The sequence below is a fragment of the Microtus ochrogaster genome, linkage group LG1, assembly GCF_000317375.1.
Source record: "Microtus ochrogaster isolate Prairie Vole_2 linkage group LG1, MicOch1.0, whole genome shotgun sequence".
In the NCBI taxonomy this organism is placed as follows: Eukaryota; Metazoa; Chordata; class Mammalia; order Rodentia; family Cricetidae; genus Microtus; species Microtus ochrogaster.
The window spans coordinates 6,607,399-6,627,016 of NC_022027.1; the positions used below are offsets into that span (position 1 = coordinate 6,607,399).

Consider the following 19,618-nt stretch of genomic DNA (forward strand, 5'->3'; position numbering starts at 1 on the left):
TTTTTTTTTTTTTTTTTTTTTGGTCTTCTTTAAAGGATTTGTTGATTTCTTCTAATTTGTTGTTTGTCTTTTCCTCCATTTCTCTGAGGAAATTTTTCATTTCCTCTTTAAAGGCCTCAAACATTCTCCTAAAGTTATTTTTTAGATCATTTTCTTCTGCTTCACCTATAATTGGGGGGTAGGTGTTCAAGTCTTGCTCTTGTACAGCCACTAGTTTTTGGTAGTGTCGGATTCTTACCTGTCTACCCATCTTTTCCTCTGATTGGTGTAGTTGGGGCTGTGTCTCTGGTGACCAATCATTCAGGTGTCAGTGGATCCAAGGCTCAGATGGTTGCTCCTCGTGGTGCAGTCAGGGCCATGGTTCCAGTCACCTGGATGTTCCTGGAGGTCACTCAGGGCTCCCAGGTGTCACTCAGCAATCCTGGAGGTCATTGGGGCCTGCTCCTATGGAGGTTGGTTGCTTGGAGCTGCTCCTGCTGAGGTCACAGGCTCAGGCCTGCTCTGGTGGAGTTTGCTGGCTTGGGCCTGCTCCAGTGGAGGTCCCTGACTTGTGCCTGGTCCTACAGAGCTTTCTGGCTCAGGCCTGCTCCCTCTGTGGTCACTTCCTTATACCTGCTCCTGTGGAGGTCTCTGGCTTAGGCCTGCTCCTTTGGTGGTCACTAGCTCAGGCTTGGTCCCATAGATGTCCCTGCCTTGGGCCTGGTCCTTCAGAGGTCTCTGGCTTGGGCCTTTTCCCTCAGCAGTCGCTCCCTTGCACTTGTCCCTTGGAAGTCGCTGTCTCTGGCCTACTCTGGCAGAGGTTGCAGACTCAGGCCTGCTCCCACTGATATCCCTTGCTGAGTCCAGGTCCCACCCAAGAATTCCTGGACCTGTTTCTAAGAGTGTTAAGTGTTCAGCAGAAAGTTATAAAGTATCAAATTATTATTTGTATAGTTAACCAAAAGTATCAAATCATTCCTACCACTAACCAATTTTCAATCCCCCCCTTTATGTTTTTTTAAAGGAAGTGTTTCTCTATCTACCAATTATAGCTGACCTTGAACTTGCTTTGAAGACCAAGTTGGCCTCAAACTAATAGAGCTCCACCTGCCTCTGCATCCAAAGTGATGGGACTAAAGGCTAGTGCCAGATCACCTGCCTCTTTTTCAATTCTTTAGTCCTTCATTCTATGGAGGAAATGTAACAAAACATCCAAAGAAACATTGTAATCTGAGGCACAGCTACAAATGTGCTAGCAAAGACTCAGCTCCCAGCTCCTATGCCTCAGGAAAGCCTCACCTCCCACTGCCGGCAGCTGAAATTCACAGGAAAAACAAACAAAACCCATGGGGCCTCTATGGAATGTGGAACTGTCAAAAGAGAAGAAATTCAAAGTAACTTTACAGTAGACAAACCAGCAAACACTATCTTAGGTTATCACTATCATGTGTCTCAGGGACACTTGCAACCTGCAATGGAATCTTCTGGGTCTTCTGCTGTCAAATCCCTAACCTGGTCTTCTCATGTCGAAAGTATCAGACAAGCACCAGCAAGGTGGCTCCCAGAAAAAGGACTACTCCAAGTCTTACTACTGAGTTCAATCCGGGGACCCACATGGTGGGAGGCAAGAAACTAACTCCCTGGGCTGGAGAGATAGCACATGTGTAGTTAAGATCACACATGTACTGTTCTAAAAGGCATGAATTGGATTCTAGCAGTTGTGTCCAGTATCTCACAAATAACTCCTGCGCCAAATAACAAATAACTCCTGCGCCAGGCGATCCAATGCCTCTCTGGCCTCTGAGGTCACTTACACCTACATGCACATACTCATAAACAGACATACACAGATGCATACCATTTAAAAATAAAATAATCATGAAGTAAGACATGTACAGCCGAAGATAATTATCAAATCGAAGTGGTATATACCTTTGATACTGTCCAGCAAGTTAAGATCCATCTTTCAGAAGGAGAATAGTTGTCTGCAGATGATGGTAGAGCCTTGCTCCAAAATTCCAAAGGTGTCTTCTGTGATTCACCAACAGGGACCTGCCAAACAGCATCCCTATCTTCCACTGATACCTCAAGTACCACAGGGTTTGCTGGATCATATGGCCCAATGGTAGATCAGCCTGCACACAGCCTGGACTTGTTGAAGAGCCATCCTGTTCCAGGCCCCACACAAAGCTAGCAGTTTTCCAGGAACTCTGCACATGGGCCAGAGTAACACACCAAGTGAGGAATGTGCTGTCCCCAGAACTGAAACAGGCCCACTAAACATTCATTCTTGGTGGTGGGAGGGGCCAGATGCATTAACTATCCATTACCATAGAAGGAATAACTCTGCATGCCCTACACTACTGAACTTCTAAGAACTTCACTGAGGTAGAAGGTCCTTGAATTTTGGTTGGATTTATTTCCCATCCTCTGATGCACATATGGATTACCAATGAGTCCAAAGAGATTGCTACCTTCTATTCCCTTGGTCTAATCAGCATAATTTCATCAATATAGGGCACCAATCATGTCTTTATTGTAGAAGAGACAGGGGATTAAGATTTCTTCTAACTAAGCTATGGCACAGGGCTGGATAGTTAAAATATTCTTGAAATAAAACTGTAAAGGTATAAACTGCTGGCTTTGTCAACTGAAAGTAAATTTCTTCTGGTGGTCCTTTTGGACAGGTATCAAGAAAAAGGCATTTGAGCTCAGCTCCTGGGTCGCGCGCACGTCTCTCCTGAACGCTCTCCAGGGTGTGTGCAGGAACCTCTGTGCTCTTCCTCTGCGGCATGCCGACCTCCAGAAACAAGCCATGTCTATTCTCAAGGTCCACGCCCGAGAGATCTTTGACTCCCGTGGGAATCCCACTGTTGAGGTTGATCTCTACACCTCAAAAGGTCTCTTCCGGGCTGCCGTGCCCAGCGGTGCCTCCACTGGCATCTATGAGGCCCTGGAACTCCGTGACAATGATAAGACCCACTACTTGGGGAAGGGTGTCTCAAAGGCTGTTGAGCACATCAATAAAACTATCGCACCTGCTCTGGTTAGCAAGAAACTGAATGTGGTGGAGCAGGAGAAGATCGACAAGCTGATGATCGAGATGGACGGTACTGAGAATAAATCCAAAGTCTGTGCCGATGCAATCCTGGGAGTGTCCCTGGCTGTCTGCAAAGCTGGTGCTGCAGAAAAGGGGGTGCCCCTCTACCGCCGCATCGCTGACTTGGCTGGCAACGCTGAAGTCATCCTGCCAGTCCCAGCTTTCAATGTGATCAACGGCGGGTCTCACGCTGGCAACAAGCTGGCCATGCAGGAGTTCATGATCCTCCCTGTGGGGGCGTCCAGTTTCCGCAAAGCCATGCGCACTGGGGCAGAGGTTTATCACAACCTGAAGAATGTCATCAAGGAGAAATATGGGAAGGATGCCACCAATGTGGGTGACGAGGGCGGGTTTGCGCCTAACATCCTGGAGAACAAAGAAGCTCTGGAGCTGCTGAAGAACGCAATTGGAAAGGCTGGCTACACTGAACAGGTTGTCATCGGCATGGACATGGCCGCCTCTGAGTTCTTCAGATCCGGGAAGTACGATCTGGACTTCAAGTCTCCTGATGACGCCAGCAGGTACATCACCCCTGACCAGCTGGCTGACCTGTACAAGTCCTTCATCCGGGAGTATCCAGTGGTGTCCATCGAGGACCCCTTTGACCAGGATGACTGGGAAGCCTGGAAGAAGTTCACAGCTAGCTCAGGCATCCAGGTGGTTGGGGACGATCTCACGGTGACCAACCCTAAGAGGATTGCGAAGGCTGTCAGTGAGAAGTCCTGCAACTGCCTCCTGCTCAAAGTGAACCAGATTGGCTCTGTGACCGAGTCTCTGCAGGCGTGTAAGCTGGCCCAGTCCAATGGTTGGGGCGTCATGGTGTCCCATCGCTCTGGGGAGACCGAGGATACTTTCATCGCTGACCTGGTAGTGGGGCTCTGCACTGGGCAGATCAAGACTGGTGCCACTTGCCGATCCGAGCGCCTGGCCAAGTACAACCAGATTCTTAGAATCGAGGAAGAGCTGGGCAGCAAGGCCAAGTTTGCCGGCAGGTGCTTCAGGAACCCCCTGGCCAAGTAAAGTGGATGCAGATCCCTGGAGTCACCTGCTGCTTAGACCCCCGTCCCTGATGTCACCAAGGCGGCTCAAGGCCGGCCCAGTGCTTGGCCCTCCCATGCCACTGCTTCCTTAGATGTCTTCAGTCCGCTGGACCACCTGGAGCCCTGCTGGGAACCCCAGATTTGTAATCATGTGACTGGTCCGAATCATTGTCACCTCACTTCCAAGCTAGTGTCTGGAGCCCAGTGTAATCTCTAGGGTGGCCACAGGAAAGACCCCTGCCCCAGCCATTCTACATGCAGAATAAAAGCCTCAGTGACCCATAAAAAAAAAAAAAAGAAAAGAAAAAGGCATTTGCTGGATTGATAACTTTATACTATGTACCAGATGTGTTAATCTGCCCAAGTAAGGACACCATATCTGTTACAGCAACTACAATTACAGCCACTACTTGACGGAGTTTTTAATAGTCAACTGTCATTCTCTACTGTCCTTCCATACAGGCCAAATAAGAAAGCTAGAGGAAGATGTGATAAAAGCCCACACACCTGCATCTTTCAAGTCCTTGATGTTGGTACCAATTTCCGCAGTTCCTCCATGGAAGTGATACTGATTTGATTCACTAGAGTCCTTGGCAGAGCAACTCTAAAGGCTTCCATTTGGCCTTTCCATTCATAAGAGCCCTCACTCAACTGATTGGGGAATCAATGTGAGAATTCTGCCAAGTTCCAATTATATCTATCTCAATTATGCTTTCTAGGGAAATAACCACAGGATGAGTTTGGGGACCCACTGGATCTACTGTGAGTTGGATATCAGTCTCTGCCTCAATAAGCCTCTACATTAACTACAGGGCCACAACGTTTCTTATGATCTCCTGGAATCAGCATCAATACAGAACCAGTATCCAACAGACCCCAGAAAGTCTGGCTATTTCCTTTCCCCCCAATATATAGTTACCTGGTAAAAAGGCTGCAGATTCCTCTGGAAAGGACTGGAGAAAGACTAACATGAAATCTTTAGATATTTTCTCTAGGTCCTTCCTCGGTGGAATCTGGCTGTTCATTCACAATTTGGCTCAAGTTTGGAAATTGATTGCCCTTTGCCATAATCCAATGCAGCCTTTTTTCATCCATTTGTGACTTTTTTCATCCACATATATAGATCAAACAAAAATTCAATAGGTTTCTTATCTATTTCATGTATGGAAACACTATGGTTGATTGGCCAGTATCAAAGGTCTATGAGTCATGATGCCATAAGATTCATTTTGTCTGGGATGACCATTATGGGTCAGGACAATTATGGACACTGCTTTGTCTATGCTTCCCATTACAATAACCAAGATCACCTTGTCTTTGATAACTCAGTGCTGGCACGTGGCTGCTGGTGCCTGGTCCCCAGTTGAACCCATTGCATTGAATTCTTACAATTAAGCAGCAGTGTCTCTAAACCTAAGGTCTGACACAAGAAAGGGGTCAACAACAAAGCCCTCCCAGTGTGCTGGCGCCCCCTCAACATTTTGTCTCATAGGATTAGTGAAGGGTGTGTCTTCTGCGCCTCCTCCTTGTGGAGGATTAGATTTTACACAGCACACCCATTCTAGCATCGCCATTTCTCTGAACCTTAAAATTCCTTCATCAAGCCGGGCAATGTTGTTACACTCAGAAGGCAAAGGCAGGCAGACTTCTGTAAGTTCAAGGCCAGCCTGGTCTACACAGAAAATTCTAGGACAGCCAATACTGTTTCACAGAGAAACTCTGTCTCAAAACACACACACATCAAAATGAAGGATGAGGAGGAGAAGGAGGGGGAGGAGGAGGAAGAGAAGGAGAAGGAGGATGATCCTTTCATCAACACTAAAACAAGGGATATCAGGCATCTCCAATTCCTTTTTGGTATGACAGCTTTTCACAAATGTTTCAGCCAACCATCCAACCTCATGTGTGACACTTTTTCAAAATTGTGAGAGCTTCCATATTAAACCTAGAATCTCCACTTAGTGGGCCCATATCAATAAACTCAGCCTGATCCAGTTTTACGTTTATTCCACATTATCCTACACCCTTAAAAATCTATTCCCACAAATAGTCCCAGGTGTCTGCTTGAATAAAATGGCAAACTCATTCAGCTCTTTAGTAGTCCCCATGGACCATCTTTCCACCTTCCCACCAGGAGCCTTCTTTTCCTTAAGTCTGGTTGTAAGACTAGAGACAACTATTGGTGGGCCCTGTGGGACACCAGAATTGTCTTGCCTGGCATTTCCTTCAGGAAAATTTGTTGTTCTTTGTTGGTTTGTTTGCTTTTCATCAGATAACAAAGGATTAAATTCCTCAAACAAAGGTGAAGGGGGGGGGGAATTCACGTATATCTTCTGCTGAGTGTGTAGAAACTACTTCCTTTGGTGAGATAAACCCCTGAAATCCTGAGGGTTCAAAGTTCTCAGCTCCAATAGGTACTCCCACACATTCCCATCCCAAGGTGCAAGGTCCCATTCTTTACCAATGAATGCCCTTACCTTAACCAAAGACACCCTCCAAAGCTGGGACTTGGAATTTTCACTGCAATTCAGTCAACCTTGTAATAAGGACCTTGGCTTGATTTTTCAAAACTTGAGCTCTGTGGCTGCTGGAGAGAAGATTCTCTTCCTGTGCACACTTAGAAAACTTTATATCTGAGTCAATTTTATCACCCAATTCATTCTTGTCTATCACCCTATTCTGAGATGCTGGAGATAGGTTAATTTTATCACACAACTCTTCCGTTGTCAATTTATACAAAGATCTGGGAACAATTAATCAGCATCATCATTTTCCCTGTTTTTCCACAAACTTGAAAGTTTTACATACTGAGTTACCAAATCTTTTTCCAGTCACAATTAGTGAATCAGGATAATCAAAGGCATTTATCTCTTTAAGTTTGTAAAACAGTTCCTACCATGGGCTTCTAGTGTTCTCCAAGCTCCCAGGAGAGGCTTCAGTAACTGTAGGTGTTGGCAAATTAGAGAGCCTATTCCAGATACTTAAAAGAGCCATCCTTATACTTTTGTTGCTCTAGAACCACCTCTGATACCAAAATCTTTATTAGTCAGGGTTCTCTAGAGCTTACAGAATGAATATATAGAGAAAGGGGATTTATTAGACTTAGAGCCTGTTGTCTTGCTAATCCAACAATGGCTGGCTATTATTGCTCAGTAGTTGCTTAAGTCCTTGAGGCTGGATGTTTCTGCTGGTCTCCAGTATAAGCCAGAATCCTGAAGAAGTGGGTTCTAATGCCAGTGAAGGAATGGACTTGCTAGCAAGGGGAGGGCAAGTAAAGAACAAATTTCCTTCTTCTATATCCTTATATAGGCTTCCAGAGGTGTGCCCGGATTAGAGGTGGGTCTTTCTACCTCAAAGATCTGGATTAGAAGTGGGTCTTCCCACTTCAAATGAAGCAAAAATGCCTCTCGGGGATTTCTAAAACCCATTTTGGGATTTTAGTTAACTCCAAATGTAGTCAAATTATCACAGTATCAAAAGTACTAACCAGACCCAATACTGCTCAGCTTCTGGAATCAGAGAGGATGGGGTGGGCACTACAGCCATGACTCCTGGTGCCCTTCCTAAAGGTACAAACTCAAGAACTGCAAGGGAATCGCTTTTCAAGCTTTCCGCTTCCTCGTGCAGTCTTTCCTAAACCTGACCTCAGACTTGCCTGCTGTGATTTTCCTTCCCCACCTCCCCTTTCATGGTGACTCTCAGAAACAATAAAACACTCCCATTCATTTTAACTTGCCCTGGATACACCACCCCAAAGTGGAAAATATCTATCAAATATCAAAATAAAAGGATAATATTTCCCTCCTCCTTAAACATGATTCCGTTTAAAAACAAACAAAAAACCTCCCAGCTCTCCTGCTTAGAAATGAATTTCCAATACAAACTTACCTTTGCAATCGAATGCTTAGCATTAAAGCTTATTGCTATTGGAAGTTAATAAAAGGATCCTGTAGCCCATTTCTATTACACACATGCACCGCACATCTGGGGTGGGAGGTGGGTGAAGATGGAGGGAGTAGTAAGGAATTCTCCTGTATACCAAATAATGGAATAAAGTTACGAGGGCGTAGAATGGAAATCAGACACAAGCAGAAAGTTACATCATTGTAAAAGAGCTTTGTTTTTATTTTGGAGACAGGGTCTCGTGCACCCTCCACTGGCTCCAACTCCATCTACAGCCACCTCACAAGAGCTGGCTGGATTACAGGCATATGCCACCACATCACATCGGTGTGGTGCAGGTACCCAGTTAGGCAAGCGCTCTACCAAATGAGCTATATTCTCAGTCTCAACAAAGCTTTCTTCCTTTAAATGAATAATAGTGTATATTAAATCTTTACGGTATTTATATCCCATTAGATAATTTTCTCTGTGTGTAGATTACGCTGGTCTTGAACCCAAAGAGATCAACTTGCTTTTGCCTAAGGAAGGCATGAGCCACCATGCCAAGCCCATTAGGTAAATTTCAAAGAATGTTTCAACGTTGTCATTTACAAATATAAAAATTTTACAAGGTCAGACATTATGTTCTGTGCAACTATTTAAGCTTATAATGAAACAAAAATTAGAAAACTTCATTTAAATTGCATGAGCGCGTCAAAAATATATTTTTTTGCACAAATGCAAAAGTAAGTATAAAATATGTTCAATCTCCAGTTAGTTGGAGGAGGTCTACAACCTCGGACAAAGTAAACCAGCCAGTATCATTAAGCATCCTTGCTAAACCCAAACCTGATAACGTTTTCCGACCCACACCAGCGTTACCCTGGGTGACCTCCCTCCGCCCCCAGCGCCTCCCTGCCGCAGCCCTCCCGCGCACGCGCAATGCCCCCGCTTCCCACGCGCGGCTGCTGTGTCATGGCCGAGCGGAAGTCCGTGCCTCGGAAGGAAGAGGCAGCCCTAAGATGGACGGCCATATCTCCCTCCTGTCCCTCCCCCAGCCCCGTCTCGGCCTCCCAGGGTCAGGCTGTACCCTGCACTCTCCCGAACACTTCGTAATCCACAGACTTGAGCGGCTCCGCCATGGCGGCCAGGTTCCTCGCGAGCAGGCGGATCGGAGTGTGCGGCGCGGGCCCGGCGGCGACGGCGGCTGCGCGGAGGAGGCTCATGGGCGCTGGCACGGGTGCCCGGCGGCGACGGCGGCGCGGAGGAGGCGACGGCCCGGGACGCGAGCGCCGAGTCACGCGACAGACGGCGTCTGCTCGGTCTCCAGGACCCGGTTCTCTAAAGTGCCCGAGGTCGGCAGGCGAAGGGATTTAACCGAACGATTATATCCATCTACTTACTGACGTGTATTAGACACACAAAAATGTTAGTTTTTTTTTCCCCTTTCCTTAAGGATGAAAATCGGAGGGGACTTGTTGGGACGAGGAAGGGGTAAGAGGGTGAGAGAGGGTAAGAGCGGATACAAATTACCAAAATTCATTATATATAAAGATAAAAATGCCAAAGGAGTTTTTCTAAGTTTCAGATGTTTTCAGATCGGTACCCTGTAAAGAGATTAATTCAAACTAGTTAACATTCACCTCACATCTGATTTCATTTAAGATCTCAACAATGTCAAGTTATATTTGTCATTCTTAACTATGCTCGCCATTCTGTAAATATGGTGCCCTCCACTCCACATGAACAAATGTGCCCTGAAAAGGAGATCCCCCATTTCCAGCCCCTCCTCAGTTACTCCCGGGGTTTGCATTTGAAATGAAGGAGCTGCTTAGCTTAGTGACACAAGGTTTTCCGTTGGCGAATTAATTCCGAAATGTTCTGGCAGCTGCCAAATCCACAGAGATGGTGAGCTAACCGGTCAGTTAAGCTTGACTTCTTCGGTTAGGCTCCCGATTCAGAAAGGTTTATGCCTGAATCTTAGTTCTAAATAGATGCGATACTGTCTAGGATGAGAGATTTTAATAATTTCCTCCCTTGCTAAGGAAGCACAGTCATCTTGTCTGTTGTCATACAGTTTTAGATGTTTGGTAGTTTTGTCTTGACAGTTCTGTTGCCTAGGACAGTTAAGACCGTTTACATTTAGAGAATTATATTTCCTAGTGAGGTATTTAAAGTCTTACCTTATACTAACCCATCACTCCAAATAATCAGGATACAGCCCTTGATAACCGGCCTTCTCAACGTCAAATACTTTTACATGTGAGAATTTCTATTTCTCAGTTTATTTATTTGTTATTTAGACTTTTTTTCCCTCTTTCTAAATGGAAGAATCTGCTACAACTGTATTAAATACTATATATCGGTTCTGTCTGGAATACACAAAACTCAGGGCCAGGTGTGGTGGCATACTCGTTTAATTCCAACACTGGAGAGGCCGAGGCCAGCTGATGTTTTAAGTGTGAGGTCAGCCTGCTTCCAGGCCTGCTAAGGCTACATGGTGAGACCCTGTATCAAAATGAGTACTCTGAATCTCGGACAAAGTGTGGTCAAATCAATTTTTAGGTAAGATACGTTCTAAATTTGCTAGTCTCGACCAGTTTAGCTGATGATGGGCTTAGTGTTGCAGAGACGTCATAATTTAACTCCTTCTTCTCCAACTCCCAAGTCACTTCCTGAAGACTGTGGAGTCCACATAGATTTTGAGTCATTCTGAGATATCCTCAGATTCTCTCCATTGCATTCAGAACCAAACCTAAGCATCCAGCCTTCTCTAATCTGTTATTTCTTGCTTCCCCAAACACTGAAGGTAACCCACTGTCCAGTGCTTTCAGGAGAATGTAATAAAAACTCTTCTCTGGAACCTACTTTACCTGGGATACCTCCAGGTACCCCTAAATCTTCCCTTTGCTGCTCAGTTGCCTTGCATACCCTTCTCAGATTGCATCCTCCCCATTCAGGGCATCCTCCCCATTCAGGGCATCCTCCCCATTCAGGGCATCCTCCCCATTCAGGGCATCCTCCCCATTCAGGGCATCCTCCCCATTAGTTCTGTGCCTTAAAAACCGTGGCCTGGGAAGGTGGACCTTTTCCTGTTCTTCTCCACTTTTACCCAGGAGTACCTCTGCCAGTTATCATGTAGCTTTGTATTAACTTCAGAAGTGTTATAGTGACAATTGACATTTGCTTAGCTAAAAAAAAAAAAAAAAAAGTATTATATCTGCCAACAGCTGAACATTAGCAAATGAAAATTTCTATGTACCATTTCAGCATGGATTGCTAATAAAATGTGATTCTAAGATTTTAGAATTGTTTTTTAATGTTTTCTTTTTTATTGTTTTTATTGAGCTATATATTTTCCCCTCTCCCCTTCCTCCACACCCCCAATTTACTCAGGAGATCTTATCTTTTTCTCCTGCCTAAGTGGATCCATGTATATCTCTCTTAGGGTCCTCTTTGTTGTCTAGGTTCTCTGGGGTTGTGAACTACAGGCTGGTTATCCTTTGCTTCATAAAACTTTAGAATCATAAGCAAATGTTTCTGATATTAAGTAAATTTAAATAGGAAAGATCTAGAAAAATTTAGAAAATTAAAAAAATTAGTCATCCATAATCTTAATACGTTATCATTTTTGACTGTTTCTATGTATGTGCATATACATATGTGTGTATGTACATATGTATTTAAATACAGCATGGATCCAACTATAAAATTAATATAAAACATGCATGCTTTAAGTATGAATTGAGTTTTTGTTGTCTTTTCCAAGTCATGGTATTTCTAATGAATATTTTAATTCATTATATTATGTTTATATTACATAATATTTTAATTTAACCATTATTGCACATTCAGGCTGCTTATTTTTCACCATCATAAAAATATTGTAAAGGAAATAGTATATAGGTACCTCCCTCCTGTTTGGGGGGATAATCAGAAAACGGGTCTCTTTGTGTAGCCACCTCAGACTCAATCCTCTCTTCAAGGAATTTGTAGGTCAGGAGTAGTGGCATACTCCTATAATCCTACCGATTCAGAGACACTGTGGTTTGAATGTGAAGCAGCCTGACAGGTTCTTGTAGTTAGACACCTGTTCTGTGTATTTATAGAATCTTCAGGAAAGAGAGCCAGGCTGGAGGAAGGGGGCAGCTGAGGTCTATAGCTCAGACCTGCTTCTGCATCTGCATCTATCTCTGTTCCACTGAAGTGTGAACAGTTGCCACATGCTCTTGGCTACAGTTGCTTCTTCCCATGCCTTCCCCACCACAATGCATACTCTTCCTTCAAACCAGGAAACAAAGTGAATCCTCTCTCTCTCTTGGGTTGCTTCTGTCAAGTATTTGGTTAGGGAAAAGAGAAAAGTAACTGATACAACAAGTTAAGTCAGTAGGATCTTAAATTTGAGGCCAGCCTGGGCTACAACTTGTCAAAAGGAAGGGAAGGGGAGGCGAAGTTGGGAAGGGGGAGAAGGGGAGAAGTACAGAGTATAGAAAAATAGCAACTTGCTTGTTTTGTAGTGCCCTGTTAGGTTAATACATGGAAAAGAAAACTCTGCCTTCAGGGTCAGTATAACAACCAAGCCCTGGAAACTGTGAAATGGAGGTAGGCAATGCAGTCTCTATGTCCCGATGTCATTGGCCTAAGGAGATAGGTACTACGTTTTAATCTCTTTAATTGATCACCTTATCACCACAAAAAGTCAATGAGAGAGTCCTAGAGTGATTTCTCAGCAATTTCGTACTAAAATGTGACTGATATCACAGGCAACCGAAATGACTGCCTCTGCCACAGTATTGCTGTCCCTGACACACTTTTGTCATCACTAAAAGAGCAGATCCAACAGCTCCCAACACTTAGTGACTCCAAGCAACAGTTCTTGCAGCTTGAGGTAGGTGCTGGACTAGCAACATTGTAAATAGTCTAAGATGCCCCTTATGTTCCACAGGGCATGAAGCGCTTCCTCTTAAATTTAAGAATAACAGTAGTTTTGCTACTTTGGGTCTTAGGAAAAGTTTCCTTTCTCCAGTCAGCTAAATTCAATAAATAAGCCTTGCTTAGATCATAGCTTTGAGTATACTAATTGAACAGAACTCCCCTACTACACACACACACACACAACACACACACACACACACACACACACACACACACACACACACACACACTTCGGCAATGCTGGGAACAGAAGCCAGGGTGTCATGCATGCAAGGCAAATGCCCTACCATTGAGTCAAAGTTTTTAATTAGAACTTCTTTGAGCCCAACTAGACTGCAAAATTTTGAATGCAGGCTGACTACTCAATATAACACAGTCATCATCAGCTTTGTTTTGATTTGTTTGTTTGGGGTGTTTTTCTGTTGTTGGTCAGACAGGGTCTCACTATGTAGCCTAGAATTCATGGTAGTCCTCCTAGGATCTTCTGTCTCCCAAGTGCTGAAGTTGCAAGTATTACATGCAGCAATAGCTATTTCATGTATCCCAGACTAGCCTCAAACTAGCTATGTAACCAGAGACAGCCTTAAACTACAACTACTACGTTTTCCCCTCTTCTTTCTCGGTCTTCCTCATGCAAGTGTCTGTCTATCTGTACGTGTGCCATGACACATGTATGGAGGTCAGAGAAGAATTTCAGAGAGTAGGTTCTCTTTTTCAATTCTGAGGGTTCTGAGGATCTAACTCAGGACATCAGGCTTGGTGGCCCTGTGGTGGTGGTGGTTGAATGCAAGGCATTGTACACGCTAGGCAAAGACTTTACAAATTGAGTTACAGCCCTAACACATGAGCAGGTAATTCATGTGTCATGAACAGCACATACGTACTATATTAGTGGTAAATGCTGAAATAAAAAAAATACTAGAATATATTTGTTATTTGTTTTTAAATCCTCAAGGGTGGGGAGCAAGACATTTTAGTTTAGTAATTGGTGCAGCTGGGCTGCGTTCCCAGCACCCCAGCCGCCTGCATGGCTAGCTTATGCCCCGAAATAACAACACACAAACTGTATTCATTTAAACACTTCTTGGCCCATTTCTATCTAGCCTCTTCTAGGCTAATTCTCACATATTAATTTAGCCCATTTCTAATCATCTGTGTTGCACCCCAAGGTGAGCTTACCGGGAAGATTCTAGCTTACGTCCATCCTGGGTCGGAGCTTCATCATGTGTGCCTCAGAGAGCAGAGCTCTCGCCTCTGCCCACAAGAGTGGAGCATCGTGTCTCTCTGAGGCATCTGCCCCTGAGAGGAGAGCTGTCGAGTCTGACCTCACTTCCTCTTCCTCCCAGCATTCTGTTCTGTTTACTCCTCCCACCTATGTTTTAACCTATCAGGGCAAGCAGCTTCTTTATTTAATTAACCAATGACCTTCCTCCATCATTTTAGATAAAATAATCTTGGCAAACTGATGATGGTTATGAATGTTGAGTTCTGGGTGTATGAAGTTTTATTATACTATTCTCTAATTTTGTATGTCTTTGAAACTTATGTAAAGTTTTGAAAATTAAAAATGATTCATTGAGAAACTAGAAAATACTTAATAGCTAGACATAGTGGTGTACATCTTTAATCCCGGCACGGGACACAGACGCAGATGTATCTCTGTGAAATCAAAACCAACCTTATACATATAGTGAGTTCCAGGACAGTCGGGGCTAAATAGAAAGATCTTGTCTCAAAAAAAAAAAAAAACCTAACTATTTTCAAAACTATCAAAGTCATGAAGGAAAAAAAAAGACTTCCGGAAGTCTGAGGGGTGGTGAACATAATGCCTGCTCCTGATGGGATCATGAAGCAGAAGAGAAACCTAAATAAAACCAAGGAATCAGAAGTCAGAGCTTTGGTTAATAGTAAGAGAACAATATTGGCTGATTAATTGTGATAAAGGTGGCATTGTGAATGATGTTACAAGCATAGCCACCAGTGCTAAGATGGGAGTCATGAGAAGCATGGAAGGTGAGGTATTCAGGTGCTCTGTGCTATCTTCACAATCATTGTATAAATCTAAAACTTTTCAAAAGTAAAAACTTACTGTGTAGGCCAAGTATGGTGATACACCCTCATAATCCCAGAGCCTCGGAAGGTGAAGGGCGGGGGGTCAGGAGTTCAAGGTCATTTTCAGCCACAAAGCAAGGTTGAGGCTACATAGGACCCTTTCTTAATACAACAAAAAATAGGAGGTTTACTTTTCAATGTTTGTCTTCATATATATGTGTGTGTTATAATATATAATGAACATTTTACAGATATTCATAATAACATTTCAAAAGAATTTCCCATTGTGGTTCATGGAGTCATTCCTTTAAAAACTACTTTCAGAATCACAGTGTCAGTACATGGCAAATGACTTAAACTTTCAATCAATGACTCCCAAGTCATTCTCAGGTCACGACAGAACTGGTTGTCTCTCAAACCACTAAAAATCTGACCTGGGATGAAGGTTGGCGAGCAGAGAAAAGAATAATGAACGTAACCCTTGACCCTTTGATAAGCAGTTTGCTGACATATCAGGCTTCTATGCTCTGTAAATATTCTGCATCTTGTATATGTTGATGTGGGAGGGTCTTCTGCTTTGTTTTGATTTCATTGGATAATAAGGAAACTGCCTTGGCCTTTTGATAGGACAGAAAATTAGGTAGGTGGAGTAAACAGAACAGGATGCTGGGAAGAAGGGAAGTGAGGTCAGACGCAATAAAGCTCCAGCCCCAGATGGACGCATGCTGAATCTTTCCCGGTAAGACACCACTTCGTGGTGCTACACAGATTATTAAAAATGAGTTAATCAAGATATGAGAGTTAGCCAAGAAGAGGCTAGATATAATAGGCCAGGCAGTGTTTAAATGAATACAATTTGTGTGTTGTTATTTCGGGGGCCAGGCAGAAAGAAAAGCAGGCCTGCTCGCCTCCTTCTACAATATGTATTTACTGTCTACCTGATACCCTGCTTCGTTTTTATAAATTAATAAAACCATGACATAAGCCGGGCGGTGGTGGCGCACGCCTTTAATCCCAGCACTCGGGAGGCAGAGGCAGGCGGATCTCTGGGAGTTCGAGGCCAGCCTGGTCTACAAGAGCTAGTTCCAGGACAGGCACCAAAGCTACAGAGAAACCCTGTCTCGAAAAAAAATAAAAATAAAAAATAAAACCATGACATCAAAAAGAACCTTCTGGCTGGGTGTGGTGGTACACGCCTATAATCCCGGATTAGGGAGAGCGAGGCAGGAGGATCACTGCAAGTCTGAGGCTAGCCTGTGTCCAATGAAATCCTGTTTGAGAACCTAAAATCAAACAAACCAAGGCTTTCCAGAGTGCTGCTCTCCCGCTGCCACCTGCCAGCTGTTGAAGGCAAGGCAGGCTATGAGCAGAAGCGGAAAGTCAAGCGGCCCCTACACTGCCTCTCATCCCCAAGTCACTATTCCAAACTACACACACACTAAACCCTTAAATGAGAAACATATTTAAGCACTGTTAGGATCCTTCACACAATAGGTGGCTTAAATATAATCTTGACCATGAATTATTATTAGATATGGATATTATAGAAAAAAACAAGTTAAGGAAATTCATGGGGAGAAAAGATTGTGCCAGGCACCTCAGCTGGAGGGAAAGAGACTTCCGCATGGCAGGCAAGTGCGGGACAGTGGCCACCACCTCTTAGCATCTCTGGACCCAGGAGCAGTATTTGACTCCAAGAGCATCTCTTGATTTTTGGGGGGGGGGGTGTTTTGGGTCCAGCCTCCCACTGCAAGCCACAAGCAAGCTACTCTTGACATATATGAACAGCTGCCTGCCAGTAGGAGCACATGAGACACGCCACTATGCTCAGAGCCATAACTGAAAAAAAAAAAAAAAAAAAAAAAAAAGAACTGAAATTCTCCTTTGCCACCTACACTTTCCTCTGGAAGCTGCAGCCTTCCCCAGCTCCAGGGCTCCAATGCAGTTGTCATGCAGGTAGGGAGACAGAACCCCAGCACTGCCTGCTGGGCCACAGCCCTCCTTTCTCCACGGTCCATGTTAGATGGCTTCTGCCGTTGTGTCCCTAGTTCTGTCTTCCGTCTAAACTTCTGCTAGTTCCCGTTTGCTGTCACGTCAATCCTCCATGCATCTCCCTCACCTTTCGAGCATATCGAGACAGCTCTAAAGATGACTTCTAGCCTCTCGTCAGTTCCGGGTTGCTTTCAGTCCATTGATATTCCTCTTCATGACAGGTCATGTTTCTCTCTCTGCTGCTTCTATGAATGGGAACTCTTGCTTAGATGACGAGCTTTCTGGCGTCTACCTCGTTGGGCACTGGGTACTCTGTAATTTCTATCACCCGAAATGATTTCTCAAAGGTTCCGTGAAGGTCCTCAGGAATATTATGATCAGGACTGGAGAGATGAATCAGCGGGTAAGAGCGCTTGTTGCTCTTCGGTAGAACCTGAGTTTAGTTCCCAGTACCCATGTCAAACACCTCACAACTGCCTGTAAGTCCAACACCAGTGGATCTGACGCCCTCTGCTGGTCTCTGTCGGCACTGCCATAGATACACATCCATTAAAATTAAAATAGCCAGGCAGTGGTGGCTCATGCCTTTAGTCCTAGCACTCAGGAGACAGAGGCAGGCCGATCTCTTGAGTTTGAGGCCAGACTGATCTACAGAGTTAGTTCTAGGACAGCCGAGACCACACAAACAAATATCTGACTCAAAACAACCAATAAATAGAGACCAGGCCTGCTCCACTCACGTGGAAGCGGCACAGCTCAGATGGAACAGGATCCTGGCAGTCGGAAAAAAGGAGTGTAACAGCTCAGGTAGCAGAGCGCACTGGCAGTCGGGAGTCAGGCAATAGCGTTGGCCACCATAAGCATAGCAGCCAACTGCTCCGGCAAAAGAAGGTCCTCACCTAAACCTTGCTAGAGAGATTTATTAGGAAGGAAGAATCCAGGAGAGCAGCTGCCTCTACCAGGGTGGAGGAAGAGCAGCCCCAAACTGAACAGGTGCAGGGCTTATATAGGGTTCCTTAGGGGTGGAGTATTCCCAGGGAGAAGAGAGATTGGTTAGTTTTTCCCTGTTTAGGGATTGGTTAGTTGGTCAGGGGCAGAGATGGCTGATTTCAGAGCCAAACTGTGTTTCTTTCACCGGCCGTTCTAAGCCTTTTGACTCTAGGGTGTATTTCTTTCACTGACTCTGACTCTCGGGACAAAGTGTGTTTCTTTGGTACTGGTTTCAGAGTCAGGGCATGTTTCTTTGGTACTGGGTTCAGGGTTAAAGTATGTTTTTCACTAGCTCAGGTCTCAGAACCAGGGTGTGTTTCTTTCACTGGCTCTGGTTTCAGAGGCAGGATGGTTTTCTCTGGTTGGGTCTCTTACCCTACGCCACGATCTGGCTGAACCTCTGAGAGGTTCCAATACAGCTAGTGGGACCGGCTCTATTCCCAGCCCTGGCTGAGCACTGAGAGCACTCACCTGAAGAAAGCTCCTTCCCCGGCCTCAGGCAAGCCCTCGGAGCTTTAAGCAGGTGCTTGGTATCCAAACTCAGACCCTTGTGTTTATGCAGCAAACGTTTCATCCACGAAGACCACCCCAAACTCCCACCGCTCTCTCCATATTCTTAACCCAAGACATTGTTGTTGATGTAAACGTTCACGCAGCCTCTGCACGCAACTACCGTCGTCATGGTCGGCACTCTTTCTCCTTCCTGCATCTTTTGCCTTCATCCAAGTTCACCCCTTTGCCTGAACAATGACATTTGATATTTTTTAGTGTGCTTCTTCTTAAACCAAACCCTATTTTCGTGTTTCTGAAAGTATCTTTACATAATCTTGAATGATATTTTTTATGTCTCTGACTTCACTCCCGTTTAAAACCAGCTCTGTACATAAGGGCAAGAGGGTGCAGCTTGGTGGGGACGCAGAATATTGGCGTAGACGTCCTGCAAAAGCTTGTCCATGGATTTGGTTAGAAGGGAAAGAAAATTCACCTTTGAAACCTCTTGTTTACGGCAGCAAGACTCCAGCAATGGAGCTCGGGCGACCCCTGGTGGCCGGCAGGGTAAGTGTGGCTCACAGCTAGGGGAAGATGTCCTCCCACATCTTGAAGTGTTTCTACACTAAACACCCAGTTTGTCAGACAGGAACCATTTGAAGACAAAATATGTAGAGAAACGGACATAAGAGAAGAAGTCCTACAGGCACTTGGATATTGAAATTATCATCTATTAATCTCAAATAAACATGCATTCTCTGTGTATAGAGATAACAAACAAGACTGAGGATTTAGGCAGAGATTTGAAAACAATGGGAAGAAAGAGGTGGCGCTGAACCCCGCAGCTGTAAACCAGCACCAGGACTTGGTCCTTTGCCGGTGCCCCTCAGGATACTCGCTCTGTGCTGACGTTGAGACTAATTTCTCGCCCTCCTGACCGCTGAAAAGCCCCAGATCATAGCGCCAGCTTGCTCCTTTTCTGGAAATGGCTGGCTTCTTGTTGCTCCCTTCCATGACACGGAGAGAGGGGACTTGAGTCTCTGCCTCTTTCTAGAAGGGCACTAATCATAGGATGGGGCTCCATGCACTCAACTTCATCCAAACCTAATTACCTTCCGTGATAGGTTAAGGCTTCAGGGAATGAACTTCGGAGAAACAC

The 19,618-nt window shown here is 44.7% G+C and overlaps 1 protein-coding gene and 1 pseudogene across 2 annotated transcripts in view; one reads left to right on the forward strand and one right to left on the reverse strand.

Moving 5' to 3' along the window:
• Nucleotides 1-11,272, reverse strand: part of Acyp2 (acylphosphatase 2) — a 175,371-nt gene extending 164,099 nt beyond the window's left edge. The window contains exon 1 of one of the 2 annotated variants that reach the window (XM_026785128.1): nucleotides 9,092-11,272. In XM_026785128.1, the coding sequence (XP_026640929.1) occupies nucleotides 9,092-9,227 (136 nt within the window). In that variant the 5' untranslated portion in view covers nucleotides 9,228-11,272. The remainder of the gene's footprint in view (nucleotides 1-9,091) is intronic. The other variant, XM_005359177.3, reaches the window with a different exon arrangement.
• LOC101982219 lies at nucleotides 2,676-4,145 on the forward strand (annotated as a pseudogene).
• Nucleotides 11,273-19,618: the final 8,346 nt, after the last annotated feature.